This window comes from Penaeus chinensis, chromosome 28, assembly GCF_019202785.1.
Source record: "Penaeus chinensis breed Huanghai No. 1 chromosome 28, ASM1920278v2, whole genome shotgun sequence".
Taxonomy (NCBI): Eukaryota; Metazoa; Arthropoda; class Malacostraca; order Decapoda; family Penaeidae; genus Penaeus; species Penaeus chinensis.
Genome location: NC_061846.1, coordinates 4,129,010 through 4,140,748, shown reverse-complemented (window position 1 = coordinate 4,140,748; position 11,739 = coordinate 4,129,010). Strand labels below are relative to the sequence as shown.

The 11,739-nt window shown below is 39.3% G+C and overlaps 1 protein-coding gene across 1 annotated transcript in view; it reads right to left on the bottom strand.

Annotated features, from left to right (window-relative positions):
• Positions 1-1,627: 1,627 nt before the first annotated feature.
• Positions 1,628-11,739, bottom strand: part of LOC125039857 (transmembrane and coiled-coil domain-containing protein 4-like) — a 55,091-nt gene continuing 44,979 nt past the window's right edge. The window contains exons 4-12 of the mRNA XM_047634166.1: positions 11,622-11,739; positions 11,246-11,326; positions 9,625-9,791; positions 9,090-9,207; positions 8,664-8,866; positions 8,252-8,348; positions 7,825-7,989; positions 6,972-7,114; positions 1,628-6,685 (exon numbers count right to left, since the gene is read on the bottom strand). The exon at positions 11,622-11,739 is cut by the window's right edge and continues 43 nt beyond it. Coding sequence (XP_047490122.1) covers positions 6,083-6,685; positions 6,972-7,114; positions 7,825-7,989; positions 8,252-8,348; positions 8,664-8,866; positions 9,090-9,207; positions 9,625-9,791; positions 11,246-11,326; positions 11,622-11,739 — 1,695 coding nt within the window. The 3' untranslated portion in view covers positions 1,628-6,082. The remainder of the gene's footprint in view (positions 6,686-6,971; positions 7,115-7,824; positions 7,990-8,251; positions 8,349-8,663; positions 8,867-9,089; positions 9,208-9,624; positions 9,792-11,245; positions 11,327-11,621) is intronic.

Genomic DNA, 11,739 nt, shown 5'->3' with positions numbered 1-11,739 from the left:
GAATTACTTGGCGCCATGTTAACATTATGTAGTTGACTGGGTCTTTACACTGGAGTGGCTGACTAATGATCCTTCCCCCAGGAGAGCAGTTGTTTAGGTAATCACTGTACATGTATGTGAATATATATATACATATATATATATATATATATATATATATATATATATATATATATATATCGAAGGCCACCATCAGTCCAATTCGACTACGGCATTATTTTCTCTACCCACTCCCGTATAGGTAGAGTCAATGTCTGGGCGAAAGAATATGAGGAGCAAGCTGTCGCCCATGCAGCAGGCTCCGTCTCCCCACGCAGTTGACGGATCCCAAGGAACTTCAAAGACCGATACGATTTGGCACCAGCCGCGTCGCAGGAGTTGCCAGAACGAGCTCGCAAAGCGACAACGAACTGCCTCAGGGATTCCTGGTCCGATTTTTCCTTAGGGTTGACTCCCGAAGCCTTTTTCATTTTATAGATGCCATAAGGCAGTGGTCTGTTTTGTATAGGGTGGATTCCCATAGCCTTTGACCATACACGGACTGAACTAAGAGGCAGCAGTCGAGCACCACTATCGTATCTGGGTAAGAATAGCCCTACTTGAGCAAATTCGTGCATGTGCTCAGGTGCTCGTGAGGGCGGTGTGCATGTGTATGAATGCACACACATCACATGCACACATCACATGCACACATCACATGCACACATCACACACACACACACACACACACACACACACACACACACACACACACACACACACACACACACACACACACACACACACACACACACACACACACACGTACACGTACACGTACACGTACACACACACACACACACACACATACACGTGTATATATATGTGTGTATGTGTGTGTTCATGTTTGTGTATGCATGTGCGCGTTTTTTTATGATTTATATCTGTCTGCCTATCCATCAATCTATCTCTTGATGCATTTAATGACGCAATAAGTCTTGGCAATGACTCCTCAAAGCTGTCACACTTTCATCCACGATAATGCTTTGTTTTTTATTAGGGTTCTCAATCCTTTTTTCCCACTAAGGACCCCAGGAGTAAAAACACCATCTATCTGTACCCCCTTATCCCGACACTGATTGTAAGATGGGATTGCTCTAAATTAATTTAGTGTATAAATTGCACTGCAGTGGATAGTGTCAGATGATTTAGATGATTTAAATAATGATGACTTTATCACGCAGAAGCTACTCGTTTTTGGTAATGTTTTACAGTGTTACTTTTATGTTATATCTTTGGTTTTTGCAGCATCTATTAGGTGCAGTATTACTGGGTTCATATAATGGTCTGGCACTTCAGTATTTTTTTACATTCCAGTTTTGACACACATGAGCACTCACTCACTTTTTCTCACACGCACTCACTCTGTCTCTGTCTCTCTCAGGATACACATGTAAAAAGCACTTTTTCGTCAGCCATTTGAGATCCTTATTAAACCTTCCTGTGAACCAGAAGGTTTCATGTACCCAGGGTCGAGAACCCCTGATTTAGATAGATTAATAACAACAATATTTTTATCTAAATGAATATCAGAATTTTCAGCTCAAGTTTAGCTCAAGTCATACAGGTTGGATAGGAAAACATCATATTTAGGTATATTTTATTGAACTCAAAAATTAAATAAAAGAGTACAATGTAGCTAAACTGCCAATAATAAAATATATAGCATTTCCAGCCTAATTATATTGATTTCCTATAAAAATCTCTCTTCTGGTTTTATCAGTGTGTGTCTGCTGACCATAATTGTTTATTTTTTTTCATCAAACAATACAAATATACACATTCACAATCTTTGATCAAAAAAAAAAAGAAAAAAAAGGTGCACTTTAGGGATAAATCTGAAGTAACGGTATTTTGTTTTTTAAATGCTGGTTATCACAACTTTCCTGATAATTTCAATGGATTACGCAGTGTTAATCTGCTCTCAAATAAAATATCTCTGGGATTACACTAATTGAAAAACAATGGATATTATGTGCATAAATCAAATTACATCTCTGACAAATATTTCATATTTGAGAGAATAAAACATACCCAGTAATGACTCTTCTAACAGTCGCACTGAGAATAAAAAAGTTAAGTATTTAAAAAACTGTGAAAATTTAAAATATAGCATGATATGGAAGTCCCTTAAAAAGAAGCAAATATTAAAATACAGTTTATAATTACAGTTTCTCTTAAGAAAAAGCATTTCAAGACAAGTTTAAGGCTCTAAGTGATATGAATGTTGATTCAAAAAGATCCTTAGTATTTTCTTGGCTTTGCTAACCAAATTATTATAAAATGGAAAAGGTAAAACTATGGCTTCTATGGCAAAAAACAAACTACTTTAGTTTCAGTTCGTATCATAGCATGCTCTGACTTGGTAATGCTATAGCAAACTCAAGCAGAGAGAGAAAAAAATAAATGTCATTTTTCAATACCACTTACTGAATGCAAGATTTATCTAGTGAAAGGATTATGAAAAACAATTCCTGATGATGCCATCAAATAGAAAACTAAATATTCACATGAAGCAACTTTAAGCAACTTTTTTTCTATTTTTTGTACATTTACATGATAATAGTGCAGATCTTATCTACAGTATGTGCATGACACATATACAACACTCGGTGCAGCCCAATAACATCACACCAAGAAACATTGTGAAGAACAAGGCTTTTTCTATTAGGTCTATTATGCTACACAGTAACCCTCAATACCTGTGCTCCTTTGTTATTAATTCTGCAAATCTTCATTATACACTTAAGATAACATATATAGATATTCCCTTAATCGTCATTTTTGTTGCCAGTTGTCAAGCCACTTTGGTTTGGTCAACTCAAAAGACACTCCTTTGCTTTCCACAATGACTTTCATGTTTCTTAAGGTACAGGTAGCAGAGAGTCTGAGGTTTTGATATGATGTGCTCAATATACAGTGATATGTGTTCGACACTAACTACTGCTGTATGCTCTATCTTACATTATACAATGTTGCGGGAGTTATGTATACATGGACTTGTAGGGTATCTATGATGACCCTTAAATGTAAAAGTTGCTAGATCTATATCCATAGGCAAAATAGATTTTATATATAAAGCAAATAATCTGAATACAAACTTTTATACTATATAATAGTCTCATAAAACATGTTCTCTTTATCTTCATATATAACAGTATTTTTAGTAACATTTATTCCTATATACATATTTTCACTTGAATGGAAGCCTAAAATATATATAACATGAAAACAATCTGTGAACTTTTAAAAGGATTAACAATTTTAAGCAGTTTTACACCATGGAACTGGGGGAAGTTCCCCGATATATACCATATATTTGCAAAGTAAAAAGACCATATGTAATAGTCACACACAAACATATACTCACACACCTGCAAGGTACTGTATCCTGAACTGATAACAGATGCACACACTATAGCTCTCTACTCCTATGAAATGTAGATGCTATACTATGCGTACAGTTGTATGCTTTTCACACATGCTTTCCTTCCTAGTGGGTACAGAGCAGAATAATGACATGTACGGCTTATACTACGGGACAACTTCTTTAGCTGTCCCATTCCTCACAAGACAGCATGTCAACCTGCTCTTCTTGGCGGTTTTATTGCAAGTCATCATTAGTTTGTATTTCGCACTTGAACCCTGACTGGAAACCCGATGGTTGTATGCATTTCAACTTTTTTTTATATTATGAAATGGGGTTTTGCTAAATACAAACATGGTGGCTTACAGATTATAAAACCTGGTGCAGAAATTATATCAAAAGACAATTAAATCAACCCAAATCATATACTATTGTTCTTACTAACTAGTGCATTACAAAGCCACAAAAATAATATTTTCATGGATTTAATAATATAATATGTGTACATCTTTTACATTATAAATTAAGTAGAAGATGAACGTAACATTGCATCTTTCGTTAAGGATAAAAGTTGATACACCTGCATAATGCTAAGGGCTTATTGTGCTTAAGATCACAATTCAGTGTCATTCTTATGAAAAAGACAAATCAAATTTGATTACTTTCTTTTAAACACTCTCTAAGTAGCTACTTACAAGAAACATAGACTGTAAACTCCATTCATATCAGTTAATGAACAAACCACACGTTACAAAGAAAGTAAAACAACCTTACAAAAGATACGCAACAGCAACTCATAAACAGCACACATCAACTTGCTATACTCTTCCCGTATCACATTTCAATAGAGAGAGAATAAAACCAACAACTCTCCTCTTAACCTTCGAACATTAAATGACACTAAGGAAAAACATCCATTGGCACGGAGTTGTAGCGCCTTTGCAACTGCTACATATCACAAGTTCCCTGACAGCAGCATTGTGGACGATAATGAAAGAAAAGGAGATAAAATAAAGGAGGGAAATAATCAACAAATTTTAAATGTGCTGTGAGCATAGGCCTCGACATTAGTGTCTAGTGGACGTTTATTATTTTATATGTATATATATATATATATAATGCATAGGAACTACAGAAGCTAGTTAAGCATCTATAATATCATTTGTGGGGGTTCTGAAAGGCTGTTATATATGGAATTCATATACCAAACATATCCTGTTGATATAGTATAGGAAATGCTCAATACTCTGTGAGTTCTCATTGTAAAACAGCAGGTGAAGCACTTAAAAATATAGCAGTATATTCATTATATCCTTTTTTTTTAAACCTTTTTTTCATTTTTGATACATATATTTTGTGTCATATATATGTATGATTGTTCACTAGGTAACTAAATAAATTGATGTTGCTTTTTATGTACAAGCCATCTTTTTTCATATTAACATGGGCTCTTGTTTCCCTAAAAAAATAATAAACAGGTTACAACCAGAGAACTATTATGTAAATTCTAGTATATGAGAATAGATATTCATACAAAACATGATTTGGCAGTTTTGCCATTCCCTTCAAACATTATGCATATTCACTTTCCACAGCTTGAAAATTGTGCATGGTTTGTCCTTTAGTAGGAACATGCATCTTATCCTGTGTCATGCTATAATTAAGCCCTTTTTCCTACTGTGATTCAGTCATGGTTGATCATAAAAAGTGTGAGTAGTTGAAACTATTGTATTGGGTCATAGGAAATGAACTTGTAACAATCATGGCTATATTATCAACGCTCCAGATGACTGGTGTGTATTGAGCTACATGCCAGACAATCCCATACACTTGTTTCAGGTGTTTCTCAGGAAATTTCCCTTTTCTAATACCTGGAACACCTATGGGGAAGTCATCCTGTTGTGACCACCAAGGGGCTAATGCTAAAACTGATCGTACCATAATCAAAACTACTGTCTTATTAATAATACTCGATCAGTTTCATTCAACTTCTTTCTATCTCTCTTCTCATATTTTCTTTTAATCTCTTATTTCCTGTTTTCAATGACCATACAGATATAATGCATAACTTATATAAGAAAAAAAAATCTACAAAAAAAAAAATGTACATTCAAAATAACCATTATCTCTTTTGAAGTATACAAAATAATCTAAAATCAGATGATACCACAACAATAACTGAAACAATATTTTTTCAAAAGCAAAACCACAAAAATAACACAAACACAAACATCAAAAAGTTAAAATGGTAATACATAAAAGCTAAAAAATATATATATTTCATCAAGAATAATGAAAATCACTGATGTTATTACAATTTTGCCGCCAGTAACATCCATCCTCTCATAATAATTTCTTAATTGATATTGTTACCAACCGGAATCAATATCAGAAAGGTCGAAATTGAACATCCTGCGATCCTGCCAAACATTTTGAGAGTAATAAAATGGTACATTTGATTCTTTCAGTAGATATATTATGCAAGAAAATGAGAAGATATTATGTGACTGGTATTCTTTTTAATTTCTAACACACATATTCTAATATTTGTTGAAAAAAGGAACATTTAAGTTTTGGAAATTATAAAAATTAAAACACGACAAAGTATGAAAGAAAAACTGAAATAAATGTAAAGTTATGAAAGTATAAATACATGGTATGTACATATATACTGAATCATGGGCTATCTTCCTCAATACGTTCTTGTTTTTTTGAAAATATCTGAAACAGGGATTGTTTGGACTGTTCCTGAGAATTTGATCGTTGGAATTCTCGATTAGACAGACCACCTTTGACTGGGAATAGGTTGCCAGATGAGACAGTCCTTCGCTTAAACATATCCTGAGCAAGAGTCTGTTTTTGTTCTTTGGGGCTCGCAGAGGGTGGCTTTCTTGAGAACATGTCGGTGAAGTAAGAGCTTTTAGACCTCGGCTGCATTTTGTCGTCCCCAAGAACCTGATCGCTTGAGGAGGAGGAGGAAGAGGAGAGCCTGTTGCCAAGCAGGAGGTTGCTTGATGAGAGAGTCCTGCCCCTGGGTAATTCCCGGACAAAGGGCTTTGGAGAGCCAATGTCACCGCTCGAGGAGAAGTCTCTACTGCTGAGGTCTGTGGAGGAGAATGTCCTAAGGGTAGAGAGGTCCTCAGCACTTGACTTGCTGAGGTGAGAGGAGGCAGTCCTGGGGAGAAGGAGGTCATCTGAGGAGTAGGCCCTTGCAAGGGGAGCATTTCGGCCACAGAGTAACCTGCTGTCAGAACTTGAGGGACGAAGTCCTGAAGACTCCTGTATGACAAAAGAAAGATATTCCAATTGTTTAGAGTTGATTTAATATTATCTTAATATAAAAGATGTAGCATGCATGAATAATACCCCTGCCAACAAACCATGTTAAAAAAAGGATGATTCAGGTGATTACTTTAGGCAGACATACTACATGACTTATAAACAGACAAAATGATAAACTTTAATCAAAATTTCATTCAGTAAACACTGCCATCTTCAGCATTTCAAAGAATGGAATCCAAACATCAAATATCGAACACAAAGCACAATATATATTATCACCTACCGTTTTTCCATGCATCGACATAAACCCTGGATAATCGGATGCGCTCTTCTTGACTCTGGGATCATTGTCAGTCATGGGGTCACGTGTGCGGATTCCCAACAACCGCAGAATCACATCCATCTTCTTGGCATAATCCATATGACCTGTTGACATCAGCACGCTCTGAATATGGATTCACATGGCTTTGGTATTGGAAATCAATAGGAAATAAGAACAGAGAATTAAGAAAGGTAAAGGTTGAAGATACCATGGAAAATCAATATTATAGGTAAAGGTTGCTATTCATATAGAGGGTGACCAAGATGATGACTATAAACCACTCAAGTTTTCTAGGATAAAAACAAGCAAAAAGGAGACAATAACAACGCAATAATACTGTGTAATAATGGACAGTTACAAGATATTTGGAGACGAATATCTGAAAAAACTAATATTAGTTTACAATGCATGAACAACAAAAACACCAGAAGCACACATGTACACAAATCCAAACATACAAAACTACATATATACAAACACAAATACTACACAGAAACACAGAAACAAACAAACAAACAAACACACACACACACACACACACACACACACACACACACACACACACACCTGCGCGCGTGCACACACACACACACACACACACACACACACACACACACACACACACACACACACACACACACACACACACACACACCTGCGCGCGTGCACACACACACACACACACACACACACACACACACACACACACACACACACACACACACACACACACACACACACACACACACACACACACACGCACACACCAAAAAACAAAAACAAAAAAACAAATAAATAACCAAAAAACACCAACCAGTCACAATATCCGAAAGGTCGAAATTGAACATCCTGCGATCCTGCCAGTCGATGGGCATCAGGCCAGCGATCTTCATGGTGCCGGTCGAGGAACGATAGAGGAACCTCAGCAGCCAGTCTCCTTGGCAGTAGCCGTTGATGATTCGTCCAGACACGATGTTGCCTGTGTGGGTTTATCTTCGAGTAGAGTGTCTTCCATGATGGATTGTTAGTGTTTCAAAGTCTGTAGGGTATTTTTTTTTTTTTCTTTTCTTTGTGATGTGATGTAACTATAAGAGTGGTTTGTTTTACGAATTCAAACTTTCCAAATAAGTTTTTTATTATTATTAAATGGTAATGCTCAGTAACTGATACTGTCTACAGCTTTATAATAGTATTGTTTCCTATTCCATGAGATTATGCTAAAAAAAACATAGTATACTAACGAAATTCTTTCCAGTCAGAACTGTAGCCAGGCACGGGAGCTCCCAAGAATATGGCGTCTTGTATGATTCCCGCACTGCCTTTTCGCCGGCTTAATTCCTGTTGATAAGCAATAATCTCTAACTGCTGTAAAACTAGTGATGATCTTTATACAGAATAGTTGTAATTGGGTAATAACGTGTACCTGGTAGTAGAAAGGGAATCAATAATCATTTTACTTAAAGTGTGTGATTACGCCTTGAAAAACATCCAACGTTTAAACACACCATATAACAAATGCCTAAAAATCAAGAACCTCAACCCATTTTATCACAGAACACAAAATAAAAATCCCAAACCAAGCATATTATATAAAAATAATAATGGTAAAACATAAAAATCCTGAACAATGTATTACAACAGCATTTATCTCACCAGAAGACAATAATAGATGACCCTCGCCCCGAGAGAGAAACCTATAAGGGTCACGGGGCGTTTGCCATGCTGTCTCTGGACAAGGACGTCTGCCAGCTGACGCCCCACTTCCGCTGATCTCCGACAGCAGACTCCCCAAGGGTTGTCGATCACCGAGGCAAGAGTGAGGAGGGACGCAGGCCACGTGATTGCTGAAATAATACCTGAAAGAAAAACATTATCAATTATTGACTCAAACCTGTATACAATCAGAATAATTGACTTTGTCTAATGACCTTTTTATAACGCACTCATATATCATCTAATTTAGTACTCTTCAACAAACATAAACAACCTCAATTGTTCCTCCATGCTTTCTCAAAACCCCAACTCAAGGGAAGCAAAACACGAACGCCACTTTTCTTCATCAACTGAACCCCAACTTACCAGCAAGGATAGTGTACTTAAGAGTCTCCTGAACTGCCATGGAAAGAGCGAACTGGAGGAGGTAGTCCATGGCCTGGCCCAACTCCAGCAGGTACTGGGACTCGTAGCGAAGTGTGTACTGAAATCACAGAAACAAGGGTTAGTGTCCTTGGTTAGATGCGTGAAGCTGAGTGAGGCGTCTTTTGGTTGAGCTCTGAAGTTAAAATGCAAGCAAGGGAGATTGTAGGCTGATGGCTACCTCACTGAAACGGCATGTCTTCTCTCGTGCACAAAGGTTATTTCTTTCCTTTCATCTGCTTAAAAAAAAAAAAAATATATATATATAAATATATATATTTTCATTTATCATTTATGTCTCTTTCTCTCAAACTCTCGTTTCCTCTACCCTTCCTTTCCCTTCCCTCAACAAACACCCTCCCACACACTCCTTCCTACCCCTCCCCCCTCCCCCCTCCTTTCCCTCCTCCCCCCCATCCTCCTTTCCATCCTCCTTTCCCTCCTCCCCCCCATCCTCCCCCCCCCCCCCCAATCTCACCTGCTCCCTCGAATTATACAGTGTCCTCCACGGCAGAGTGAACTCCGATATGCCTTCCTTGGTGAGCCAGCCGGAGATCGCGATGGTGATGTGCAGGTGGCTTCCGTCGGTGAGGTAATCGAAGGCGAACTCCTCCACCTCGCCGATCCGCTTCTGCATCTTGAAGCCTGGTGGGTGGACAAGTGGATGGATAAGTGGGTGGATGGGTGGATGGATAAGTGGGTGGATGGGTGGAAGGGTGGACGGGTGGATGGATAAGTGGGTGGATGGGTGGATGGATAAGTGGGTGGATGGGTGGATGGGTGGACGGGTGGATGGATAAGTGGGTGGATGGGTGGATGGATAAGTGGGTGGATGGGTGGATGGGTGGAAGGGTGGATGGATAAGTGGGTGGATGGGTGGATGGATAAGTGGGTGGATGGGTGGATGGGTGGAAGGGTGGACGGGTGGATGGATAAGTGGGTGGATGGGTGGAAGGGTGGACGGGTGGATGGATAAGTGGGTGGAAGGGTGGACGGGTGGATGGATAAGTGAGTGGATGGGTGGAAGGGTGGACGGGTGGATGGATAAGTGGGTGGATGGGTGGATGGGTGGATGGGTGGAAGGGTGGACGGGTGGATGGATAAGTGGGTGGATGGGTGGAAGGGTGGACGGGTGGATGGATAAGTGGGTGGAAGGGTGGACGGGTGGATGGATAAGTGAGTGGATGGGTGGAAGGGTGGACGGGTGGATAGATAAATGGGTGGATGGGTGGAAAGGTGAAAGGGTAGAAGGGTGAACGGATGGGTGAGTGGAAGGAAGGATGGAATCGTGGATAGGTGGGTAGGGTGAATGGGTGTGGAAGGGTGGGTGAGGATTATGTATAGGTGAAAGAGTGTGGGTGGGTGGGTAGATGGACAGATGGATAGATGGATGTTGAAGGATAGATGAATGAACAGGGTGCCAGGGTATGAAATATAGAAAGGATATGGGATTGAGATAGACGGGCTGGAGTAAAGGGTTTTCGTGTGGGCGAGGTGTGTGGGCATGGGTGTGAGCGAGGGCAGAGTTGCGTGGGTAAGGACGCGTGGGCGTATTAAAGGCTCGTTGACATTTGCAGGAGAGGAGAACGTGAGTGAGGGATTAATATAATTAATCTTCTAATATCGTCATTTCATTAATACCATTTTTTTTCGAGTGTTTTTGTATTTTTCTCTCCCACTTCATATACATCAAACAGAAAGGGATAAACAATTTTTTTTTATTATTAATGAAATGTATAATCTGTACAATATTAATATTAGGAGGAAGAAAAATCAAGGAACCAAAAAAAAGAACAGATTGAACAGGAAGAAAAGGAGAAGGAAAAAGAGGTGGGACGTAGGAGCAGGACAAGGAAAAGAAGGAGGAAACGGGGAGGAGAAGGAGTAAGAGAAACAAGAAGAGAAGTAGAAGAAGAAGAAGAAGAAGAAGAAGAAGAAGAAAGAAGAAGAAAAGAAGAAAAAGAAGAAAAAGCAGGACAAGGAGGCGAAATACAAAATCGATCAAAAGAAGAAAAAAAAAAAAAATACTCAACAGCAATACGGGAAAAACCAACAGCATTAATAAAAAGACAAATTCCAAGCGAAGATCCTAGGCCTACCCGTGAGTCCAGCTCCAGCCACGCCGAACATGGAGCCCACCACAGCCACGCCCGCCGTCGAGGACAACGCCGCTGCGCCTCCTGCAGGGGTGGGGGAGGGGGAGAATAAATAGCAGAGGTAGTATTATAAGAAGACATGATACTCGCACACACACATATAAACACAAATACAAACACACAAACACACACACGCACGCATACACATACACAATCACACATACACGCATAAACACAAACACACACAAATGAGCAACACAGAAAATAACAACCACAACAACAATAATAACACTTACTACTGTGATCTGACCCGCAACCCCCTTTCTACCCTCTCCCCCCAACCCTCCCTCTCCCCCCAACCCCCCCACCCCCTACCTACCCGCCCCGATGATGGTCCCGAGTCCGGCGCCGATGAGGGGGGCCGCCAACCCCCCCGTGAGCCCCAGGATGGCACCCCCCCCCAGGGTAGCGAGGCCCACGGCTGTGTACCGCTTGAT